This window comes from Hemitrygon akajei, unplaced genomic scaffold (genome assembly GCF_048418815.1).
Source record: "Hemitrygon akajei unplaced genomic scaffold, sHemAka1.3 Scf000050, whole genome shotgun sequence".
In the NCBI taxonomy this organism is placed as follows: Eukaryota; Metazoa; Chordata; class Chondrichthyes; order Myliobatiformes; family Dasyatidae; genus Hemitrygon; species Hemitrygon akajei.
In genome coordinates this window covers 1,088,447-1,115,029 of record NW_027331936.1, presented here as the reverse complement: position 1 = coordinate 1,115,029, position 26,583 = coordinate 1,088,447, and the positions used below count along the sequence as shown (strand labels likewise).

The 26,583-nt window shown below is 46.3% G+C and overlaps 1 protein-coding gene across 2 annotated transcripts; it reads right to left on the bottom strand.

Annotated features, from left to right (window-relative positions):
• Positions 1-5,837: 5,837 nt before the first annotated feature.
• LOC140721142 (uncharacterized) lies at positions 5,838-25,810 on the bottom strand. Of its 2 annotated transcripts, none has more exons than XM_073036021.1 (4): positions 25,680-25,810; positions 20,459-20,631; positions 19,077-19,227; positions 5,838-10,025 (listed from the first exon to the last, which is right to left on the bottom strand). In XM_073036021.1, the coding sequence occupies exon 4, from the start codon at positions 9,618-9,620 to the stop codon at positions 7,995-7,997; it is 1,626 nt and encodes a 541-aa protein (XP_072892122.1). In that variant the 5' UTR covers positions 9,621-10,025; positions 19,077-19,227; positions 20,459-20,631; positions 25,680-25,810; the 3' UTR covers positions 5,838-7,994. The 2 variants fall into 2 exon arrangements, with proteins under 2 accessions (XP_072892122.1, XP_072892123.1); XM_073036022.1 differs by having other exon boundaries at positions 19,077-19,223.
• Positions 25,811-26,583: the final 773 nt, after the last annotated feature.

Genomic DNA, 26,583 nt, shown 5'->3' with positions numbered 1-26,583 from the left:
AAGCATCGGTCTAAACTAGCCTCGCTTCGCTGGCCTAGTATGTCGAGGCTGGTGAAGTCCCTGCGTGTCACCCTCGGATGGAAGGGAAAGGGGAAGGGGAATGTTGTGTCGGGGAATGACAGACGGCAGCTGAAATCCTTCCTGGATGACCTGGTGAGGGACATCAGGGTGAAAAGCAGCTTCTCTCCTTCGGGAGACGGTGGGTCACAGGGCGACGTTGGTACCAATCGGGCCCTGTCCAGTCTCTGGCTCGGAGTCCTAGTCCAGGTACCGAGTACGAAGTTCCTTATCCTGGTCCCGCTTTCCTTGTCTGACTCTTGGCCCCGGCCCTGAATCCTAGTCTCGTCCAGGGCCTGTGTGTCAATGTCCAGCGTCGTTTCTTCCCTTGCTTTCCTGACAAACCGAGCCCTGTTCCTAGCACCTCAGTGTCTGTTTCTTGCATTTGGGTCCACTACCTGCACCCCCCTTATGACACCCAGCAGGTTCATTTACAGGTCGTTTCTATGGTAAATAAGGCCAGTGCAATGTTAGTGTTTATTTCAAGGGGAATCGAATATAACTGCAAGGAGATAATGCTGAGCCTTTCTAAGACACTAGTCAGGCTGCATTTGGAGAATTGTCTACAGTTTTGGACTCCATATCGCAGAAAGGATGAGTTGTCACTGGAGAGAGTCCAGAGGAGTTTCACGAGGATGATTCCGGGAATGAAGGGGTTAACATAAGATGAGCGTTTGCCGGGTCTGGGCTTGTACTCGCCGGAATTCAGAGGAGTGTGTGGGGATCTCATTGAAAGATACCGAATGTTGACAGGACGAGATAGTAGGGAGATGATTCCTCTGGCGTGGTTACCCAGAACATCCTGTCCGCCCCCTCTCACACCATCTTCACCCTTTCAATAAAATCCCCCCCTGTCTTCTGTCGGGATTTCCACAGATGAGCCCCTCCTGTCCCCACCGGGACAAACATCCTGTCCGCCCCCTCTCTCACCATCTTTACCCTTTCAATAAAATCCCTCCCCGGGGAACCGGCATCAAACCGACGGGCCGAGCGGTCTCGTCCTACCTCTCAGCGATACATCAGACTCCGGCCGCAGGAGACGCTTCAAAAAAGCCCCCAACTTCCCTCGGAGGGAAATGGAAATAAATCAGAAAGCGGACATTTACTTTGAGGTTTTCTCCGCTCTGATGAGGCGGTCGGCGCTTGAGCGGGAGACGAACTCAGCGGGGTAACGCCCACTTGGCTTGTCCGCCTCCGCGAATGGTTGTAACCTGTGATTGACATCGCTTCGCACCAATGGGAATAGCGCAGCTCCTGAATCCTCTGTTGACAGCGGTGGGGGGGGGCTGGTCACGTGATTATTAGCCCAGCCGTTTAACCGATAAAGCTCGAGCACAGCAGCGCGTGGGTGACGTAAGACACCGCGCACGTGAGGGCAGATCCCGGTGTGGGGAGCACATGTGTGACGTCAGGCGCGTGGGGGGAGGAGCTGTGTGACGTCACCTGTGGGAGAGCGCTGGCATTTAAAAGCACCTTAATGGACTTTTCAGTGGGACAACAACATTAATCACGAGTTTCATCGCTGAATCCAGTGTTGTGGGATGTAAAGTCCGCTGTTATGTGTCCGGCTGTGCCGTGTTGTTGGTGGAGTGGGCAGCGTGGTGTTTGTCTCGATTCGGGTCACAACACCAGAATTGCCAGCGGGGTCCACACACAGTGTATTAGTCAACAGAAAACCTCTCGTCCCTGCAGTCTTTGTCTCCTGGTAAACTCAACACCCTGACAGTGTGGACCATAGATACCCCTTCCTCTCAGAATCAGGGAATCACTCAGACAGCTGATCGCTGAGAGGAATTATATTTATTGGTCATTAAAGTTCACCCAGATTTGTTTGGACGTATTTGATGTGGAGTTCGGGGTGTCACAGTGAAAGGGCCGGACGGTCGAACTCTCTCCATTGTCCAAACATCCTTCCAGGTGAGGCGACACTTCACCTGTGAATCTTCCGGGGTCGCCTGTTGTGTCCGCTGCTCCCGATGCGGCCGCCTCTACACTGGTGCTTATCCCCACCCCCCTTTATCTTTCCTCTGATTGGTTCTCCACCTGGCGTCTCTAGCCCTTCCTCCTCCCCTATCTCTATTACTGGGCTTCGGCCCTCTCTTCCCCCCCATTCCTGATGAAGGGTCTCGTCCCGAAACGTTGGCTACTCTTTTCTCACGGATGCTGAGTTCTTCCAGCGTTGTGTACGTATTATTTGTGATTTACCTCTCCGGTGCCCCTTCCGCCTCCGGCCACTGGTGGCGCTGTGCAGACCTCTGTCCACCGGTGTTGCTTCGGAGTACCTCCTGCTAAACGCAGGCGCGGCGTTTTCCTATTCGGGCAGCGGTGAGTAAGGGGCTGCTCCCGGGGTTGTGTAAATCGGGGCCGACTGCAGAGGGAAAGGCCTGGGATCGAGCTCTGCCGGACGGCTGGAAGCTCCGGGCTCTCCGGTCCCGCAGCCCCGGTTTTAGCTTTGCGCCCGAACCCTGTGGGATCGGTAAGTTGTGGTTCCCCGAGCCGGAAGGATGCTTGGAACGAAGGGGATCTGTCTGTGTGTGTGGATAGAGCTGATAGGTGGATGTATAGGTGTGGGGTGAGTGGTCGGATGAGGGATGTGGGAGCAGAGTGGTGATCGGACGTTCCGTAACCCGGGGAAGAGAGGTCCCGGGACAAAATAAGTTGTTAATTAGGGAGAATCTGAGCAATTGGATGAGCCAGTTGGCGTGTCCTTTCAGGAAGCAGCAATTCTCTGTTCATATTAATTACTGTGCAATCTTGCTGTTAACATTGTGTTTGTTACAAAGCCGTAGAGTCTGCGAGCCGCTGTCACCATCATGGGCTGCGACTGCAGATTGGGAAGGGGGGGGGGGGGAGGTCAGTGACCTTTGCATCAGAGGAGGACACGGGTTTGTACAGATGGTTCGGATCTAGTGGGACATCTGGAGTTTGCAGAGGGAGAAAGAGTTATAACCAGCGCAGCATGGTCAGAGGTGGAGGGGTACAGGAGCTGTCTGATAGATCGTTTTAATAGTGTTTTTATAATCTCACAGGTGGTGACTGAGGAAGAGGTTTGTTGATGGAGGATACCCGGAGGTGAGCAGGTCAGACACGGTATCAGGAGAGTGACAGTGATGTGATTTCCTGTGTCACGGGTACAGACAGTCGTCTCAAGTGAGGAGTTTGTGTGGAGATGCAGCTTCCCTGGAGGTGGAGGAAAGAGGACACACCAACAGGTGGAACCAGCTGTGGGAGGACATGGTTTGTCAGGTCTGACGATGAGCTGAATGTACCGTAACCTTCAGACTGAAACAGAAAAACATTCTGAGGGTATTTGAAATGTCAGAAGCAGGGGAGATGTGATCCCATGTCTCCATCAGACCCTCAGTGAGATGGTTCCAGTTATAACGTGCAGGGATGAAAGCACGGTGTTTGGGGTCTGATTTAATCACTGATTCTGACACAGTGAGAGGGTTAGTTTTGCTGTAAGGCAGCAACATTAATGGAAGAAAACACAGGAACTTCATCAATTGCCAGTTGTTCAGCAGAAGTGACCAATCTCTATGCTACCTTGACAGAAACAGATATTCCCAGTGGTGACAAAAGGGTTCAGTCTGGTTTATTTCAGGTTGGAGAGGGGTGTGGAGTTTTGAAATCAATGCCTTGTGGTGCCACCATCATTAATTTAGCATGTCCAGAGTGGAGGATCACACAGCACGGAAACAGGCATTTGGCCGGCCATACCTGTTCTGACCATCCACTCACTGTCTACACTGGTCCCATTTATCAGCACTTGGTTCATAGCCGACTGTATCTCGGCAGTTTCAATGCTCATCCTCTTCGTAAATGTTGTGAAGGGACCTGCCTCCACCACCACCTCAGGCAGTGAGTTCCAGATTTCAGCTACGCTCTGAGTGAGAAACCTCTTCATCCTCTACTTAAATCCATGCCCTCTGATCTGTGACACCTCTGTCCCAGGATCGGGGCCGATATGGGCATCAGTGAGGCCTTTGATAAGGTTCACATGGTAAGTTGCTGTGGAAAGTCAGATCACACGGGATCCAGGGAGAGCTGGCTCACTGGATGCACAGTTGTCTTGATGGTAGGAAGCAGAGAGTGATGGTGGGAGGCTGTTTATTGGACTCGAGGCCCAGGCCTAGTGAGGTTCCCCAGGGTTACACCCCATTGCTCTCATTATTCATTGATATTTAATTATATTTGCATTTGCACAGTTGGTTGAATTCTATGCTCCACTTGATCTTTCATTGATCCTGTTACTATTCTATAGATTTGCTAAGCATTCCTGTAGGAAAAACAATCTCAGGTTTGTATGTGGTGACATATATGTACTCTGATAATAAAATTTACTTTGAACATGAAGCATTGCTACTTGTCATCCAGATCAATAATCTGGTTAAGAATGTACAGGGTATGGAGAGTAGGTTTGCAGCAAGTTCAAACAATTACTTTTTCTGAAAGATATTAAGTATAAACTCTCCGCTGTTTCCCTCTCTGTACTTGACCACCCACTCCCCTGTCTTCCCTTTCTGCCCCGTCCTCCCTCTCACCCTGACATTGGACATACGTTCAGGGTGCAAGTGAATTACTTTCAGGGAATCTGAAGGGGAATTCTTCACTCAGATGTTGGTGAGAGTGTGGAATGAGCTGCCTGTGGAAGTGGAGGATGTGGGTTTGATTTAGACACTAAAGAGGAATTTGGGTGAGGACGTGGATGGGAGGTGTATGGAGGCTCTGGTGCAGGTAGTTGGAACTAGGCAGTAACAACAAAAACAGGTCGGCATTGACTGCAAGGGCTGATGGGCCTGTTTCAGTGCTGCTTGGCTCTGTGATTCTAATAATATAGTGATTTGTAATTTCTAAGGGTTCTTTGAACTTCAGTGACCTAATTAGTTCCAGTTCATTACAACTCCCAATCCTGGATAGCTGATCCCCAACTGGGCTCAACCACGAGCTGCTCTAAAAAAGCATCTTGTAGGCATTCTAGGAATTCCTCCTCTTCAGACCAACACCATCCTAATTTTCCTAATCACCTGCATGACAATCCCCATGACTATCCTAACATTACACTTTTGGCAAGCGTTTTCTATCTCCCTTTGTAATTTGTGGACCACATACTTACTACTGTTTGAGGGGCTCGAAACAATTCCCATCAGGGATTTTGTTTTACATTTGCTCTTCCTTAATTCTACCCACTGATATTCTACATCTTCTAACCCTGTGCCACCTCTTTCTCATGTTTTTATTTAATATTTTACCAACAGAGCTACACGACACTACAACCGACTTGTTATTTCAAGAAAAATAAGTATGTGGGGAAACAAGAGGACCTGCAGATGCTAGAAATCTAGAGAACTACACACAAAGTGCTGGAGGAGCTCAGCATGTCAGGCAGCATCTATGGATGGGAATCAACATTTCAGGCCAAGACCCTTCACCAGGACTCTTGATACCCACATACCTGGAATATCAACAAGCAAAGACAATAGAAAATAGTGTGAAATAGGGAGAACCTTTGACAAAATTTAGTTCGAGGCTTAAGAAAACCTGCCAAACAGAGCTCAATAATTAACAAATACAACAAAGGCAATAAACACTTTCATCAATACCGACATTGACTTTTTTAAAATAAAAATACCTTAGTCCCACTTCAATCAGTAAAATTTACAAAGATAAATAAGAACTTTAGAAAACTCCAGAAAAGACTACTTACACTCAAACAATACCTTAGACAGGAGGAAGAGGAATAACATGAATGAAAAAAAAATTCACACAACAGTCAGATAAAACTTTTAAGTATATATTTTCTTCAAAAGTACACAGGATTCAGCACTCCAAGTGTGTATATGCAATTGTGCTAAGAAGACCAGAAAACTTAAATGAGAGGCCAACTCAGAAAAATGAATAATCAATATGGAAGAAAACATTAACAAATGGAATGAGAATGACCCTCCATGGGAGACATCCCAACAATCTGAGCAGACAAGATGTTGAAAAGGAAGCATCGAGCACCTGACTGAGAGTTGGACACCTCTTCCCAGAAACAGAGGGATTCCTTGCAGAAATACAGGACAAGGTGGTTAACAAGAAAACTCACAAATACATACAATACAAACAAACAAGGCAATAAATGCAGAAAATGCCAAGAGAAACCAGACACAATCCAACATATTCCTAGGATCCTGCAGCAGATTAACTCAATCTGATTACTTATGCAGGTACAATCAAGTGGCAAATATCATTCACCAAAATCTTGCTTTAAAATACAAACTCATGAATGACCTCCATCACCTCATTAAGGCACCATAAATTGAACCCATATCCAGTTAGGGACAGAATCTCACAATTTATATTATAATCAATACATTATAACAGACAGGTTAATCTAAAATAACTATCCGGATATAATAAACAAGCAGGAACAACTGCTTCAATAGATATCACCATTCTCAACACACACGTGCCTCAACAAATGGGGAATCTCACAACAGGCATTGTCTGTGTTGTCAGTCAGACAACTGAATTATTTTCTGTCAAATGAGCTTCCAAATCTTGCTACTCTGTCATTTGTTGCCACGCCCTGCTGCTGATTCCCTTCTCCTCATCATACATTCTTATCCCGACCATTGTCCAGAGCCCCAAACTCTGCTCTGTGCGGACCCGCCTCTGGTTTCTGACCCTGCTTCGTTGAACATCCAATGGATGGTTTTCCATTCTGCTTTCAGTCTTTAGAGGACAGTGGTGTTTTGAACAACCCTTTAGAAGCAGGGAAAATGGCCCAAAATATGGAAGTGAGCCCTGAATAAGGAGGTTAACTCCCAATGTCATTCTTCGTCAGCCCAGAGACTTGAGGGGTGAAGAACATCTCAGACAGAACTGCAATCCGTGCGACTTCTTCAGTCTGCAGAAAAGTTAAGGGAAACCTCTTCACCCACAGCATGGTGACTGTTTGGAACCCATCACCACAGGGAAGCAGGAGATGAACAATAGGGGAGGATTTAAAAGGACTGTCAAGGAACAGAATCACTGGCAGGGTCCAGCCGGCCTGAGTACACTAGTTGTGTTGTAAACTCACTGAGTTCCAAAGACAAAGTTTAAAATAGAACTGATTTATTTGTCTCAGATGCAGAATATTAAACTCCAGCCCCATTAAAGGCAGCAGAAGAAACTCCTCCCATGCCCAGTGACCAGGGTGCAGAACTGGGTGTGGTGAGCAGCAGCAATAATTGCAGAGTTCAGCACCGACAGTCACTCTCGAAATAGAATTCAGCAACAGTGATGGACAAATATCCAGCATGCAGCTCATTGAAACTTCCTCCCCAGTGTGAACCCGGCGGTGAGTCACAAGTATAACATGCTGTAAGATTTCACTGCTAACGTAATGGCCTCTATGCAATGTTTCACTGCTGAGGTAATTGTTTCTCTGTAGCAGCAATATTTAGGTTATGACTAGAGATAACAGGGTTTGGGAATGCGGGGCTATCCAATGGCAGAAATGTTGTTCTTTCCTGTGAGTCTGGAAGAGAGAATTTCACCACCTTTTGCTGGGGAGAGATGAGAAGACGTGAATGGAGAGAGTGGGCCCTTTTTCTTTCTTTTTGTTTTCTTTACTAACCCTATAGTCAAAGTAAGAATTATAAATCTCAATTGTTTAATCACATATTGTGTACAGTTTGTTATTTCAGTGTACTGATTAGGAACGGGACACATCATGAAGCATCCACCCGAATGAGATTTCTTAAGTTGGCTGGGTTGGGGAGTTATCACTCCAAAAGTTCAGCTGCTAGCCGAAGTGAGAGTTGCATAAGGTTAGATGACTGAGTGAATCGCTTCCCACATTCACAGCAGGTGAACAGCCTCTCCCCAGTGTGAACTCAATGATGCACATTCAGTTGATTTGGTTGAGAGAATCTTATGCAAAACTCTGAGCAGGAGATCATCCTCTATCCAGTGTGAACTTGCTGGTGTCTCTCCAGTTGAGATGACGAAGTGAATCCCTTCCCACAGTCTGAACAGGTGATTCGCCTCTCCCTAGTGTGAACTGAACGGTGTGTTTGTAGGGTGGATGACCGAGTGAATCCCTTCCCACAGTCTGAGCAGGTGAACGGCCTCTCCCCAGTGTGATTTCGCTGATGTACTTTCAGTGTAGATGACCGAATGAATCCCTTCCCACACACTGAGCAGGTGAACGGCCTCTCCCCAGTGTGAACTCGCTGATGTACCTTCAGTTCGGATGACTCAGTGAATCCCTTCCCACAGACAGAGCAAGTGAATGGCCTCTCTCCAGTGTGAATTTGCTGATGTCTACTCAGTTTAGATGACCAAGTGAATCCCTTCCCACAGACTGAGCAGGTGAATGGCCATTTCCCTGTGTGGGCTGACTGGTGTCTCTGCAGGTGAGATGACCAATTGAATCCCTTCCCACAGACAGAGCAGGTGAATGGCCTCTCCCCGGTGTGAACTCGCTGATGTACCTTCAGTTGAACTGACTGAGTGAATCCCTTCCCACAGTCCGAGCAGGTGAATGGCCACTCCCCAGTATGAACTGACTGGTGACTCAGTAGCTGGGATGACAGTGTGAATCCCTTCCCACAGTCTGAGCAGGCAAACGGCCGCTCCCCAGTGTGAACTTGCTGATGTAACTTCAGTTCGGATGAGCGAGTGAATCCCTTCCCACAGTCTAAGCAGGTGAACGGCCGCTCCACAGTGTGAACTCGCTGGTGAGCCATTAGGTTGGATGAGCAAGTAAATCCCCTCCCACAGACTGAGCAAGTGAATGGCCTTTCTCCAGTATGAACTCTCTGATGTATCTTCAGATTAGATGACATAGTGAATCCCTTCCCACAGTCTGAGCAGGTAAATGGCCTCTCTCCAGTGTGAAATCTCTGATGTGCTTTCAATTCAGAAGACCAGTTGAATCCCTTCCCACAGTATGAACAGGTGAACGGCCACTCCCCGGTGTGAACTCGCTGATGAACCTTCAGTTCGGATGAGCAAGTGAATTCCTTCCCACAGTCCGAGCAAATGAATGGCCTCTCCCCAGTGTGAACTCGCTGGTGAATCTTTAGCTTTGCTGACTGAGTGAATCCCTTCCCACAGTCTGAGCAGATGAATGGCCTTTCTCTAGTGTGAACTCGCTGATGGACCTTCAGTTCGGATGAGCAAGTGAATCCTTTCCCACAGTCCGAGCAGGTGAATGGCCGCTCCCCAGTGTGAACTCGCTGGTGTGCCTTTAGTGTGGATGAACAAGTAAATCCCTTCCCACAGTCTGAGCAGGTGAACGGCCTCTCTCCAGTATGAACTCTCTGATGTATCTTCAGATTAGATGACATAGTGAATCCCTTCCCACAGTCTGAGCAGGTGAACGGCCTCTCTCCAGTGTGAACTCGCTGATGTACCTTCAGGTGAGATGACCAGCTGAATCCCTTCCCACAGTCTGAGCAGGTGAACGGCTTCTCCCCAGTGTGAACACGCTGATGTAATTTCAGTTTAGATGAGCAAGTGAATCCTTTCCCACAGTCCGAGCAGGTGAACGGCCTCTCACCGGTGTGAACTCGCTGGTGAGCCATTAGGTCAGATGACCTAGTGAATGCTTCCCCAAAATTCAACAGATGACCATCCTCTGCCCACTATGAACTGACTTGCGTGTCCACAAGTGGGAAGACTGACTGAATCCCTTCTCACCCACAAAACAGGTGAATGGCCTTGCCCAGTGTGAACTTGCTGATGTACCTTCAGTTGAGAAGGCCGAGTGATTCCATTTCCACTGTCTGAGCAGATGAATCGTTCCACCCTGTGCAAAATGACGGGTGCGCCAGTCGGTCAGATGATTCAGTGAATCCTTCCCCACAGTCTGAACAGGAAGGATGATCGAGTGAATCCCTTGCTCCACTTCTTAAATATCTGGACAGAGACAGCAAAACTGGTGTGTTGAGCTCCAGATTCCTGTACACAAATTCCTTGTCATTTTTGACCTGTAAAAAGATTTACAATATCTGTCAATGGGTGCAGGACAACATTTCAGATGAGTTCACATAAGTTGTCAAGGTGTGATCTGGCATCACACTGTTACAGTGAAGTTCAACCCAAGTTGGAGAGAGAAATCACCTTCTAACTGGGCACAGTGCTGGTATCTGGAATGACCATCAAACTCTCTGATGCTCTTCCTGTCTCTATAAGAATGGGGCATTTCTGCCATCTCCAACCTGTGACCTGGCTCAGTTTGACTCTCTCCATTGATATTATTCCCTGTTCCCACTGAGCTGCATGGGTTCATGACCACACAGTAACTGAAACACTCTCACACAAATAGCTGGCAGTGTAGTGCATGCACCCACCACTCTCTGGGTAAAAAACTTACCCCTGGCATCCCCTCGGTATCTATTTCCAAGCACCTTAAAACTATGTCCTCTCGTGTTAGACATTTCAGTCCTGCAAATAAAACCTCTGGCTATCCACACGATCAATGCCCCTCATCATCTTATACACCTAAAAAATGCACTAAACATAGACAAGGTAATTAAACATTGCATGAGGATTTGTTGGAAGTATACAGAATTATGAGGGTACAGATAGCGTAAAGGCAAGCAGCTTTTTCCACAGAGGTTGTGTGGGATGACAACCGAGGTCATCGGTAAGCGGGGAAGATGAAAATTTAACGGGAGCATGTGGAAAAGCTCTTTACTGAAATGGTCGTGAGAGTGTGGCATGAGATGTCAGCACAAGGGGTTCATGTGAGCTCAGTTTCACCATTTGAAAGAAGTTTGGATGGGAGCCTGGATGGTAGGGGTATGGAGGGCGATGGTCCCAGTCAGGTAGTTGCAATAGATACCTTAAATGGTATTTTTAGCATTGACTAGATGGGCCAAATAGCCTGTTTCCGTACTGAACTCCTCCATGTTTCTGTGACAGAGAAGCTGGCCAAACTTGTTTGGAAAGGAAAAGGTAGGAGTGATTGATATCTGAGGTCTGAACAACATCTGACTGGTGTCAAGAAAACAAACTCTCCCTCATTGTCACAAAAACAAAGGAGCTGATTGTGTACTACAGGAGGAATGGAGACAGGCGAACCCCTATTGACATCAATGGATCTGGGGTTGAGAGGGTGAACAGCTTTAAGATCCTCAGCATAAACATCACCAAGGATCTCAAATGCTCTGTACGTACTGGCTGTGTTGCGAAAAGAGCACAGCAGCACCTCTTTCACCTCAGATGGTTGAAGTTCCTTGTTGTGGGCCCCAAATCCTAAGAACTTTCTACAGCGAGACAATAGAGAGCATGCTGACTGGGTGCAGCACTGCCTGGTATGAGAACTGTACTTCCCTCAATCGCAGGACCCTGCAGAGAGTGGTGCAGACAGCCCAGTGCATCTGTAGATGTGAACTTCTCACTATTCAGGAGATTTACAGAGACAGATGTGTAAAGAGGGCCCAAAGGATATTTGGGACCCAATTCACCACAACCACAAACTGTTCCTACTGCCATCATCCAGGAAACGGTACCACAGCAAAAGGACCAACAGGCTCCAGGACATCATTCTCCACCAGGCCATCAGACTGCTTAATTCATGCTGATATAATTGCATGTTGATGTTATATTGACTGTGCTATGTATAAACAATATATTATAAATTACTATAAATTACACATTGCACATTTAGATGGAGAGTAACGTAAAGACTTTTACTCCTCATGTGTATGAAGTATGTATGTAATAAAGTCAATTCAATTTGACTCAATTTACCCTCTCCACTATCCGTTCAGTCACTCTGGCTCCCATTCCCCCTACAACTTATTTTAACCACTTCACCCTCTCACCACACTAGCTCCAGCAAGCCTTAATACTAGGATATTAGTCCCCTCCTTGTTCCATTCCCATAACTAATGAACCCCCTAACACTTATTTGACTTTCCACTGCCAGGTAATCCCCCCAACAGTTTCTAAAGTGGTCCACCTGCTGTTGTGTGGGATGTCCGCAAGAGTACTCTTCGATGGCTGTTTAACCTCATTCACCTGCCTGACTGTCACCCAGTTTCCTGCGTCCTGCACCTTGGGTGTAACTCACCTCTCTTCATGTCACATCTATCACCCCCTCTGACTCCCAGCTGATCCAGAATTCAACAATTTCAAGTCCGAGCTCCTTCAAGTGCAGGGCTACAAGCTGCAGCTGGATGCACATCTTGTAGGTGAGGGCATCAGGGACACTGGAAGTCTCTGCACCTTCCGTCCAATACCCCCTCTAATTTCTAATGACCAGTGTGCACATAAATCATGTACTGTGCTTATTTTTACCCAGTGACAACATGTGCACAGTGATTTTTATATAGTGAGGTATTCATTTTAAGAGCTAGGAAATCACTGTCGATAAGAACTATGATTTCCTCTGGGTTTGATCGAGTTCATCTGCTTTCTCAAACAAACTATGTAGCAGGACTGTAACGGGTAATGAAGGACTTTCTTACCAGAGCTTTTGCACATTGTGCATATGTGGTTTACTTGCTAAATTACGCTTTAAAAAGTCAGATTTCCAAATATCACTCCACTTCTTCCCACTTGTAAGTTCTACAGCAACTTTTGCATCGCCACAATACACACAGGTGACACCAGTTTCTAGATTAGACAAAAACATTTCCCCCAAACTCTCCTGATGAATTAAGGATATATTAAATAAAATCATTTTGAACCTATGTAACCTCTGGCTAAAAGAATAATTGGGACTGAATAGGAATATTTGAACCAAAGTGAACACTGTCTTCAGTGGTTAGCTAAGACAGGCTCATTATCAGTTCTCTGTGGCTTGCAGAGTGACATACTGAGCGATGATAATATACACTGTACCCTCATTAGTTGATAACATTATACATTGTACCCTCTTTTGAGTAAAGGGAGGAGGACTCTCTGATAAGGACAGGAATAAACATCTGCTTGTAATTAAGTCAGGGCCTTGCAAAGGGAATAACTGATAAGGACTGGATAGTATATCCATCTGTAATTAAAACCTTCAGTCAGCAAACTCTCTTATTTAATTAAGTTTGGAGCCAACAGACTTAGTGCGCGTACCAGTTCAAATAACATCTTGCAATAGGAATGTATGGGGCTTACTATGTATAAATATATGGCTGTAACCTGACTAAATCAGTCCACTTGTCAGATGGTGGCAGTGCTTACGTGCCTTTCCTTTGACAACTGGGTCTCAAACTCCTGCTGGAAAATGAACTGTGGTGACGATAAGAAGCTGGTCTCCCGAGTTTTATTCAACTTCAACATTTGGAGTCACAAACACGATCCCAATATAGGGAGTGCTGAGCAGATGGGCTGAATGAAGATGTAAAGTGGAACAGTATATTATCAGCAAGTTGGAGGAATAATACATGTGACAAAGGGATAGAGGTCTGTACTGCAGAAGGAACGCCAAAGGTTGGGAGCCACTAAAAGCGGAGCGTGAATGGGTGGATGGGCACTAAAAAACGAGAGCAGGAAAAACAACGTAAGCAAACCAAGGCCGGCCCAGATAGGAGAGAAGGGCAGGAATATCAGTCTGAAGTTCGAACTGATAGGGACACAAGGGATCCCAAACCCATGTCTGTCATATCGACCCTGTTTGAGGACAGTGACCATGATGAGGAGTGGGCACTCACCGTACCTCTCCTACCTTACCAGGGGCCAAGTTCACCCAGTGCTCCCGAACCCCAATCCTCCCAGTACCCAGATACGGTGGCCACTCAGGTAAAACAGCGGCATAGGGAAGGGATGTCACTACATCCTGAGATCCAGAAAGGGAATACCCAGGATTATTCCGAGACAGGGAGGGAAGAATCCAATAAATCCCCAGAGTTAGTGACTCCACAAAGACAATTCCCACATGAATGCTGCCCAATCCACGAGCAGGAGGAGGGACAGCGCTCAGTGATTCCTGTGTATGCACCCTGGAAGCCTCAAGAAATGATAATGATCATGAATCAGGCCCCAGGTAGAAAAGAAAAAGCAGCACAGTTTGCTCAGTGTGTCCACAGTACTACACTAATGTTTAACATGACCCCGCAAGATTTATTCAGTCTCTGCTGCATGATTCTCTCAGCTGCTGAGGGGAGGAAATGGAAGGCAGAATTGAGAGACCAAACCTATCAGGAGTTACAGGCGGGAAACCATAATGAGAATGAACAGACAGACCAGATTATTCAAGCCCTGGAAAGGGCTCTCCAGCAACCTGTAAACATCACTAAAGTACTTGAATGCAAACCTAAGCCTGGGGAATCGGGACCAGACTATTGGGAGTGATTTGTGGCCTGCTACGGCACTTTCACAGGAGAGCAAGCCTGTCCCCCCAGTTTAATGCCCTACTGCTCCAAAACTTACCAACTAAGCCAACATGATTAAAACAGATAATATGGATTGGCCTGACAATGACTGAAATCGAATGTGACGAGCTTTGACATATTACTGGGACCTGATTTTCGATTCCTGATCAACCCCAAAAGGAACTAATATTTAAAGTGAACATGTTCAGCAGGAAGAAGGATGTGAATGGGCTATATCTGGGGATCAGAAATGGGAACAAAATCCTACCAAGGGACAGGTGGGGACAACAACCCGTTTAGAAATTGACAAGCAAGGATGCTTCCTACCGTGAGTACCACCCCTCAGGAAGAGCCCAATGTAATATTGACAGTTGCTGGAATTCCAGTTCTGTTTATGATTGATATGGGGCAACCACAACCACTCTCGATCAGGAAATAGTATCGGAAAAGGGATTCCAGCTATCAGACGCTACAATCACTCTGTCAGGGTTCAGAGGCACGGAACGTACGTATTCACGTACCCAGCCACTGCAGGTGGAATTCCAGGGGAACCAGTGTGAGGTTTCATTTACCGTCACCACCAGACGGGGGTGTAATCTCATAGTGAGAGACTTGCTCTGTCCGTTGGAAGTCGAGATTCTATGCACGGACAAGGATAGCACGCTGGAACTGCAAACAACTGATAGCTTCCTCTGATCACCCAGTGGTGGGCACTTTTTCTGGACTCCACTGCATTTGAATCCCGTCTGCCAGTGGCCAGCTCCCATGTGACTCTGTGCTATGGCCCTACATGGTGCTCAACTGAGGGAAGCCAATATTATGCACCCCTCGAGGGACAGAAATTCCCAGTCACGGTGATTGGAGAGGTTAAAGGAAGAGACGACATTGCATTTCTGGTCGAAGTTCCAGATTTCTTTTGACGACAGACAGGACTGGTGGTTCCCCATACCACCGTTAGGGTTTGCCCTGGGTTCAAGCCAAAGAGCCTAGGGCTCCTTGCCCACAACCTGACAAAACAGGCCTCCAGCACCAAGGGAAACTGGCAAGACTTGGCCGCGGGCCAACTCCGATACTGGAAGGAGTCTGAGGTGAAGACAGGACATCTGGTAAGACATTCTTTTAATAGTGACCGAACCCAAGACGTTGTACCCCATCTCTGGGCAATTTCAGTTCATGAAGTCAGCCCTCCTGTCCGGATCACAGTGAAAGAAGGACAGACTCTCCCATCCATTCCGCAATACCCCCTCTAGCCCGTCTGGATCACAGTGAAAGAAGGACAGACTCTCCCATCCATTCTGCAATACCCCCTCTAGCCCATCCGGATCACTGTGAAAGAAGGACAGACTCTCCCATCCATTCTGTAATACCCCCTCTAGCCTGTCCGGATCACTGTGAAAGAAGGACAGACTCTCCCATCCATTCTGCAATACCCCCTCTAGCCCGTCTGGATCACAGTGAAAGAAGGACAGACTCTCCCATCCATTCTGCAATACCCCCTCTAGCCCATCCGGATCACTGTGAAAGAAGGACAGACTCTCCCATCCATTCTGTAATACCCCCTCTAGCCCGTCCGGATCACAGTGAAAGGAGGACAGACTCTCCCATCCATTCCGCAATACCCCCTCTAGCCCATCCGGATCACTGTGAAAGAAGGACAGACTCTCCCATCCATTCTGCAATACCCCCTCTAGCCCATCCGGATCACTGTGAAAGAAGGACAGACTCTCCCATCCATTCTGTAATACCCCCTCTAGCCTGAGGCAACGTTTTATGAGGATGGAAGCTCTTTTGTGGATCCAGCAGGAAAATGATATTCTGGCTATGTGATAGTGACGGACAGTGAAGTAATAGAGCAGGCATCTTTTGAAGCAGCTGTCTCCGCCCAGAAGGCTGAGCTGTTTGCTCTGACTCGTGCATGTATCCAAGCAACAGACTAAAGTGGGAACGTTTACACAGACTCCCGTTATGCATTTGGAATTGTACATGACTACAGGGCTCTCTAGGAACAAGGGGATTCCTGACTTCCTCTGGCCACCCCATTAGTAATGCCACCTTTGTAAAGAACTTACACGCCACTCTACAGCTACCTCAAGTTATTTCTTTTCAGGGAAACACCTCTGTGGAGGAGTGCAAACTGTAGTCCCATATGAGGTGCCAGAAAGTCCCTGGCCTAAGTTTTCGGATCACCCAGCAGGACAGGTTTGTGTTCCTACATAGTTTTTACCAATATCAGTCAATCAGAAACATGATTTTACACACCTGGGAAAGGAGGGAATGGTTGGTAACCTGTACCCTGCACACCAGGTACGACTCCCTAGACAGGTGGATCTTTTTCGTGTCTACAATTTGATTTTATTGAATTTCCTAGAGCACATTGCTACAGATGTTGCTTAGGTTATTATAGATGTGTTTAGTAGATGGATTGAAGCTATTCCAACTGCCATCAATACTGCTGTGACTGTTGTGAATGTATTATTACGAGAAATAATTCCCAGGTACGGCCTGCCAGAGATGCTGAGCTCTGACAATGGCCCACACTTTATGGTGAAAGCAAACGAAGGGGTATGTAACAAACTAGCTATCAAGCAACAATTCCACTGTGTATACCACCCATGGACCGCCGGTATAGTGGAAAGAGCCAATGGCACTCTGAAGAGTAAATTGGCCAGATTAACAGCGGAGACTGGACTCACTTGGTTGAAGGTCCGACCATTAGCCTGATTCCACATGAGGGTTACCCCACAGGGGAAAACAGGGCTGTCACCAGCTGAAATCATTTCTGGACGGCCCATGAGGACACCCTGGGAACAAAGTCTCAGGATTAAAGGCAAAGTGAATAAGAATAAGGAACCTTGGTTCTCGATGGATATTGGAACTCTGATAAAGAAGAGAGAGATGTATGACATGTGTAAGAAACAGGGAGCAAAGAAGGTACTTGAGTAGTATAAAAAGTGCAAACAAATACTTAAGGGAGAAATCAGGAGGGCTGAAAGAAGACATGAGGTAGCGTTGGCAGTCAAGGTGAAGGATAGTAAGAGCTTCCACAGGTATAGTAATAGCAAAAGGATAGTTAAGGGATAAAATTGGTCATCTTGAAGATCAGAGTGGTGGGCTATGTATGGAACCAAAAGAAATTGGGGAGATGTTAAATGGTTTTTTTGTGTCTGAATTTACTAAGGAAACTGGCATGGAGTCAATGGAAATAAGGCAAACAAGTATTGAGGTCATGGAACCTATACAGAGAGAAGAGGAGGAGGGCCTTGCTACCTTGAGGCGAGTAGATAAATCTCCAGGACCTGACAGGGTATTCCCTCGGACCATGAAGGAGACGAGTGTTGAAATTGCAGGGGCCCTGGCAGATATATTTAAATGTCATTATCTACGGGTGAGGTGCCAGAGGATTGGAGGATAGCTCATGTTGTTCCATTGCTTAAAAAAGGCTCTAAAAGTAATTCTCGAAATTATAGGCTGGTAAGTTTGATGTTGGTAGTGGGTAAAATATTGGAAGGAGTACTGAGAGACAGGATCGACAATTATTTAGATAGACAGGGACATTAGGGAGAGTCAACATGGCTTTGTGTGTGGTAGGTCAAGTTTAATAAATCTATTAGAGTGTTTTGAGGAGGTTACAAGGAAAGTGGATGAAGGCAAGGCAGCAGATGTTGTCTACATGGACTTCAGTAAGGCTTTTGGCAAGGTCCCGCATGGGAGATTAGGTAGTAAATTGGATTAGACATTGGCTCAATGGGAGAAGCCAGAGATTGGTAGTGGAGGATTGTTTCTCTGAGTGGAGGCCTCTGACTAGTGGTGTGCCACAGGGATCAATGCTGGGTCCATTGTTATTTGTCATCTTTATCAATGATCTGGATGATAATTTGGTAAATTGGATCAGCAAATTTGCTGATGATACAAAGACTGGAGGTGTAGTGGTCAGTGAGGAAGGTTTTCAAAGCTTGCAAAGGGATCTGGACCAGCTAGAAAAATGGGCTGAAAAATGGCAGATGGAGTTTAATACAGACAAGTGTGAGGTGTTGCACTTTGGAAGGAAAAACCAATGTAGAACATATAAGGTAGATGGTGGGGCACTGAGGAGTGCAGTAGAACAGAGGGATCTAGGAATACTGATACAAAATTCCCCAAAAGTGGCGTCACGGGTAGATAGGGTAGTAAAGAGAGCTTTTGATACATTGACCTTTGTAAATCAAAGTATTGAGTATAAGAATTGGAATGTTATGGTGAGGTTGTATAAGGCATTGGTGAAGCCGAATTTGGAGTATCGTGTGCAGCTGTGGTCACCGAATTACAGGAAGGATATTAATAAGGCTGAAAGAGTGCAGAGAAGGATTATGAGGATGTTGCCGGGACTTGAGAAACTGAGTTACAGAGAAAGGTTGAATAGTTTAGGACTTCATTCCTAGGAGTGTAGAAGAATGAGGGGAGACTTGATAGAGGTATATAAAATTATGATGGGTACAGATAGAGTGAATGCAAGCAGGCTTTATCCACTGAGGCTAGGGGAGAAAAAAAAACCAGAGGACATGGATTAAGGGTGAAGGGCGAAAAGTTTAAAGGGAATATAAGGGGGGGCTTCTTCACAACTGGGTCAGACTGATACTGGCATAACAGGTTCTTCTGGGCACATTCTGTCTCACTCCCAAATATTTCCTACTTTCCTTTGTACAGGTACGTAATGTCTAAAGGACCAGTGTTTGAGTAAATGAGACTCACCAAACTTTCTCCTGACTGAATCACTGGAATCTCCGAGTCAGATGTGTTCTCTCCAGTTGATGCTCTCAATCCTCGGGCTGCTTCACTTGTTGCTATTCCCTCGTCTTCAGTCGTGATCTTTCTTCCAATAAACCTCTCACCACAGGTCTAACTTTAACCAGAGAGACAATGAAGCACATTAATAATGAAAAGGAGAACTAAACATTTCTGCTTAATGTTACTAACGACAAAACTCACTGAAATTTAAACACTGAAGGCAGATTTAATGATCTCAGTGAACAATCTTTTATTGTCCCTCACATGTCACAGAATGATATGGGATAAGAAGGAGCCATCATTCAGTCATGGTAAGACATAAGACACAGGAACAGAATTAGGTGATTCGATCCATCTGGTCTGCCCACCACTCAACCATGGCTGATGTTTATTCCAACACCATATTCCTGCCTTCCTCCTGTAACCCTGAGCTACTCACCAATCATGAATATGTTAATCTCTGTGATAAATATACCCAAATGGCAGCCTCAACCAACCTCTGTGGCAACAAATTCCACAGATCAGACATCATTTGGCCAAATTTTATTTCTCCTCTCAGTTTTAAACGGAAGCTTCTTTATTCCAATACTGTGCCATCAGATCACAGTCTAATGGAAACATCCTCTCCATGTCCACTGTATCCAGGCTTTTCAGCATTTGGTAGGTTTACTTAACCAAACATCCCCCACCACCCCCACTGTCCCCCTGAACTCCATTGAGCACAGGTCCAGAACCATCAAATGTTCCTCAAACATAACGCCGAACATTCCTGAGATTATTCTTGTAAACCTTGTTCGCAACAACTGTACTGAACACATTTCTAGGAATAACAAGCTAATTGGTACCAGGGTAATTTGCAGGGAAAAGTTGTGGTTACTTTATTGTTCAACTATCACAGAGTGAGCCATTTCCACTTCCACATTAAAAACGGTACATTTCAGGAAACATAAACTAATCCAGAGTGAATGTAATAAAAAGAAATTGGTATTACCAAACTGCTCAGCATGTAAGGAACAGCTGTGGGGAGAGGAACAATCTTTACAATTCAGGTTAATAACATTTTGTCAGGATGACTTCATTTTCAGTTTTTAGTGCAGATCTCCAGCAACTTGAGATTCTGCCCGATTTCCACCGCTTTATCCAGCTTTGACTTCCACAAAATGCGAGTGATTTTAAAGGGCTGGGCTGCTGGAAGCACATTACCAGACCTGGTGTGATTGCAACTGTGTCTGACAGAGGCATAAATGGTTCTTCTGGGCACATTCAGTCTCACCAACTATTTCCCACCTTCTATTGTACAGGTATGTAATGTATAAAGGACCAGTGTTTGAGTAAATGAGACTCACCAAACTTCCTCCTCACTGACTCACTGGGAACTCCAAGTCAGCTGATTCAGAGTTGTTCTCTCCAGTTGATGCTCTCAGTCCTCGGGCTGGTTCACTTGTTGCTATTTCCACATCTTCAGCCGTGGTTGGCTTCCAGTTGGGGTTTTTCTTCCAATAAACCTCTCACCGCAGGTCTAACATTAACCAGAGAGATAATGAAGCACATTAACAATGAAAAGGAGAAGCAAACATTTCTGCTTAATGTTACTAAGAACAAAACTCACTGAAATTTAAACATTGAAGCCAAATATAATAATCTCAGTGAACAATCTTTTATTGTCCCTCACACATTACAAAACAATATGGGATAAGACGGAGCCATCATTCTGTCATGGTAATACATAAGACACAGGAACAGGATTTGGTGATTTGATCCATCTGGGCTATAAACGTGCAGGAGCAATGTGTGGTTAAGTGCCATGCTCAAGGATACAACACACTGCCTGGCCTGAGGCTCAAACTCATGACCTTCAGATTGCTTAACCACTCGGCCATGTGCACATCACAGAAACCATTCAGCCCCTAGACTTCCCAGTCCCTCGGTAAAGCAGGCAGTGAAATCAAAGATCCCCACAACCTGGAACGTTCTCCTTTCTCACCCACCCCAGTCCGGGAGAAGACACAACAGCCAGAAAGCTCAAGGACAAATGTGAGCAGCCTCAGGAAAAGAGGCGAGTTGGGGGAAGTTAACGGGACTCAGTGACCAACATCAGATTCCCCAACACAACATAGAGGAAGCATCCTGACCCATCCGGGGACTCTAAGCACACACCACGTCATCTATCATCACAAAGTGAAGGGTAGGGAAGATCTGCAGTAAACAGCCTCACGTGATCTGTTGGTGGGTCTCCCATTTCAACTCTGCGGAAATAGACAGCCTGGGCTTCAGGTTTGGTTCGTTCAATGCAGATTAAGTGAAGTCTACACATTTTTGACCAGACCAGATAATCGGAAAATAAATGAGTAATTGGTCCTCAGTTCGGGGCTCACGGCCAACATCGGATCTCCCCGCTTGGGATCGGTCTCAATACTCACCGATGGGAACGCAATATCTTCGGCCCACAGACAGTGATCCCGAGCCCTGGCTCCCCGACCCAGGAGGTGAGGACCCTTCCCTCGATCCCACAGATGATGCACTTCATCACTGAGCAGAAAAGAAAACATCGCCCGGCCGGAGACAGTGAACATGCACGAAGTGAGTGTCACATCATCCGGAGGGCAGGGCCGCAGAAACAGATGCACAGCTGTTGCACATCTGCTGTTAAATGATAGATAGATAGATAGATAGATAGATAGATAGATAGATAGATAGATACTTTATTCATCCCCATGGGGAAATTCAACATTTTTTCCAATGTCCCATACACTTGTTGTATCAAAACTAATTACATACAATACTTAACTCAGTAATAATATGATATTCATCTAAATCACTTTCTCAAAAAGCATTAATAATAGTTTTTAAAAAGTTCTTAAGTCCTGGCGGTTGAATTGTAAAGCCTAATGGCATTGGGGAGTATTGACCTCTTCATCCTGTCTGAGGAGCATTGCATCGATAGTAACCTGCCGCTGAAACTGCTTCTCTGTCTCAGGATGGTGCTATGTAGAGGATGTTCAGGGTTTTCCATAATTGACCGTAGCCTACTCAGCGCCCTTCTCTCAGCTACCGATGTTAAACTCTCCAGTACTTTGCCCACGACAGAGCCCGCCTTCCTTACCAGGTTGTTAAGACGTGAGGCGTCCCTCTTCTTAATGCTTCCTCCCAACACGCCACCACAAAGAAGAGGGCGCTCTCCACAACTGACCTATAGAACATCTTCAGCATCTCACTACAGACATTGAATGACGCCAACCTTCTAAGGAAGTACAGTCGACTCTGTGCCTTCCTGCACAAGGCATCTGTGTTGGCAGTCCAGTCTAGCTTCTCATCTAACTGTACTCCCAGATACTTGTAGGTCTTAACCTGCTCCACACATTCTCCATTAATGGTCACTGGCTCCATATGAGGCTTAGATCTCCTGAAGTCCACTACCATCTCCTTGGTCTTGGTGATATTGAGATGCAGGTAGTTTGAGTTGCACCATATCACAAAGTCCTGTATCAGTTTCCTATACTCCTCCTCCTGTCCATTCCTGATGCACCCCACTATGGCCGTGTCATCAGCGAACTTCTGCACATGGCAGGACTCTGAGTTATATTGGAAGTCTGATGTGTACAAAGTGAACAGGACCGGAGAGAGTACGGTTCCCTGCGGCGCTCCTGTGCTGCTGACCACTGTGTCAGACTTACAGTCTCCCAACCGCACATACTGAGGTCTATCTGTCAAGTAATCCACTGTCCAATCCACCATGTGAGAGTCTACTCCCATCTCCGTTAGTTTATGCCTTAAGATCTTGGGCTGGATGGTGTTAAAGGCACTAGAGAAGTCAAGGAATGTAATCCTCACAGCACAACTGACCCCATCTAGGTGAAGAGTGATTTGTGCAGCAGATACGTGATAGCATCCTCCACTCCCACCTTCTCCTTATACGCAAACTGAAGAGGATCCCAGGCGTGCCTGGTTTGTGGCCTCAGATTCTGTATTATCAATGGGAGGGGCAAACGGGATCACGTGACCAGTCGGGTCTCCCACCCCAGGCAGAGTTTTCCATCTACCCACCGTTCTGTGTAAAGAAACAAACTTGCTGCTTACATCTCCTCTCACCATAAATATATTGGACATTTCAACCCCCAGGAAAAATAGATTGTCTGTCCACTCAGAATCAGATTTATTATCACCGGTGTGTGTCATGAAATTTGAAAACTGTGCAGCAGCTGTTCAATGCAATATATATTATAGAAAGAAAAAAAAACAAAATAAAATAATAAAAATAAACAACTAAATCATTTACAGTATATCTGGGACCCTTACTCTTTGTGATTTTGATAAATGACCTGGATGAGGAAGTGGAGGGATGGGTTAGCAAGTTTGCTGATGACACAAAGGTTGGGGGAGTTGTGGATAGTGTCAGAGGTTTCAGTGGGACATTGATAGGATGCAAAAATGGGCTGAAAAGTGGCAGATGGAGTTCAACCAAGATAAGTGTGAAGTGGTTCATTTTGTTAGGTCAAACATGATGGCAGAATATAACATTAATGGTAAGACTCTTGGCAGTGTGGAGGATCAGAGGGATCCTGGGGTCCCAGTCCATAGGACACTCAAAGTTGCTACGCAGGTTTGACTCTGTGGTTAAGAAGGCATATGATGCATTGACCTTCATCAATCGTAGGATTGAATTTAGGAGCCGAGAGGTAATGTTGCAGCTATATGTGATGCTGGTCACACCCCTCTGTGCTCAATACTGGTTGCCTCACTACACAAAGCATGTGGAAACCATAGAAATGGTGCAGTGGATATTCACGGATGTTGCCTGGATTGGGGAGCACGCCTTATTAGAATAGTTTGAGAGAACTCGGCCTTTTCTACTTGGAGCAATGGAGGATGAGAGGTGACCTGATAGAGGTGTATAAAATGATGAGAGGCATTGATCATGTGGATAGTCAGAGACTTTTTCCCAGGTCTGAAGGTCTGAAATGGTTATGAAAAGACAGCACAGGTTTAAGGTGCTGGGGAGTAGTTGCAGTGGAAATGTTACGGATAAGTTTTTTTTACTCAGGGAGTGGTTGGTGAGTGTGTGGAATTGGCTACCAGCAACGGTGGTGGAGGTGGGTAGAATATGGTCTTTTGGATAGGTACCTGGAGACACTGGCGAAAAATAAAGAAATACTAGCTTAGAAAAATAGAGGGCTATGGGTAACCATAGTAATTCCTAAGGTAGGGACATGTTGGCACAACTTTGTGGGCCGAAGGTCTTGTATTGTGCTGTAGGTTTTCTATGTTTCTGTGAATAAATTAAAAATCGTTCAACAAACAGAAATACTATATATTTTAAATGTGAGGTAGTGTTCAAGGGTTCAATATCCATTTAGCAATCGGATGGCAGAGGGGAAGAAACTGTTCCTGAATCACTGAGTGTGAGCCTTCAGACTTCTGTACCTCCTGACCTGCTGGTAACATTGAGAAAACCACATGCCCTGGGTGCTGGAGGTCCTTGCTGATGGACGCTGCCTTTCTAAGACATGGCTTCTAACCCTCTGGTAATCTTATAAACGTCTATCCAGTCTCACCCCAGCTGGCACAGCTCCGGAGAAAACAACACAATTTTGTCCAACCTCCCGTTAAAACTCAGGCCCTCTAATCCAGGCAATATCCTGGTAAACCTTTTCTGCGCCCACTCCAAAGCCCCGATATCCTTCCGAGAATGGGGGCGACCAGAACTGTATGAAACACTCCAGATGTGGTTTAACTAGTTTTATAAAGCTGCAACACAACTTCCCGACTTTTGAACTCAATGCTTCAACTAATAAAGACAACCATGCCATTTGCCTTCTTAACCATCCGATCAATCTGTGCAGTCTCTTTCAGGGAACGATGAACTTGGAGTCGAAGATCCCTCTGATCATCGATACTGTTCAGGGTTTTGCATTTAACAGTGTACTGTCTCATACATTCGACCTACCGAGCTGCCAAAATGATCATCACGAATCAAATCTCACTGAGATTTCTCAGATCCTGTTGAATTTATTGCCAAGTGTACAAGTACGGGAAGGTACAGGTACAGAGAAACACTGGCTTGTGGCAGCATCACAGGCAAGTACATTCAGATAACACACGGAACACAAATTATACAATTCTCTGTCAGTAACAATATAGAAACATGTTTACGTCATCCTGCTAATAGGACCAGAACAACAGGGGCTGAGCGGCGGCTCATCTCAGACGGTTCGGTGTGAATGTCTCACAACCCGGACCGACCCCGGCAGATTCTGTGAAGGAAGCGAGGCGAGGCCGCCAGTTCGGGAAAGTTCATCCCCTCCCCCTTCAGGTTTCACCGATCACCTTGTGTTTCTCTCTCCCTCCCCACCCCGACCTTTTATTCTCCAGTCCTGCCGAAGTGTTTCGGCCGGTAATGGCGACTGTATTCTTCCCCTAGATTCTGCCCGGCCTGCTGAGTTCCTCCAGCATTTTGTGCGCGTTGCTCGCATTTCCAGCATCTGCAGATTTTCTCTTGTTTGAGTTCGGGAAAGTTAACTCACTACCCAACGTCAGACCTCCCCGATCGGGACCGGCTTCAATACTTACCGAAGGAAAATTGTTGGTGTTGCCCCGCAGAGAATAATCCGTCTCCGGCTCCCCGTCCAAGGGGGCGAGAACCCCTCCCCATCCCGATCTCACCGCCGTCCCGCTTTCACAAAGAACGAAAACACACTGCCTTTCCCGGGAATGTGAGCATGCGCAATCTGCTTATTGCGTCACGGGCGTTGGGCGGAGCCTCGGAAAATGCTGACGATCCGCGGTAAAACAGGATCACGTGACTCGGTGACTGTTCCTCCCCCTACACATATTGCCCGACCCACCGCCGCATTTCCCAAATTATTTCATTATTTCCCTATATTATGTCCATATTTACACCAGACTCGTATTTAGTTTTTCCCTCCATATCTTCCCCGATCCCTTTCCCTCCAGCCCCAGGTCACAGAGTTCTCAGGGTTATAATTTCGATTCCCATCCCATCCCGACACACAATTCAGACCCACACAGGAAATGTGCGGGTTTCAGTTAAATCAGTCTATGTTTATAAACACTTAATTATTAGCAGCACGTGGGTGACGAAAGACACCGCGCCCGTCAGGGCAGATCCTGCTGTGGGGAGCCCATGTGTGACGTCAGGCGAGTGGGGGGGAGCTGTGTGACGTCACCTGTGGGGGAGCGCTAGTATTTAAAAGCACCTTAATGGATTTTTCAGTGGGACAACAACATTAATCACGGGGTTCATCACTGAATCCAGTGTTGCGGGATGTAAAGTCCCCTGTTATGTGTCCGGCTGTGCCGTGTTGTTGGTGGAGTGGGCAGCGTGGTGTTTGTCTCGATTCGGGTCACAGCACCAGAATTGCCAGCGGGGTCCACACACAGTGTATTAGTCAACAGAAAACCTCTCGTCCCTGCAGTCTTTGTCTCCTGGTAAACTCAACACCCTGACAGTGTG

Excerpts from the sequence above, each read along its gene's own strand:
- LOC140721142 (XM_073036021.1), bottom strand. The coding sequence starts at position 9,620 with ATGGCTCACCAGCGAGTTCACACCGGTGAGAGGCCGTTCACCTGCTCG.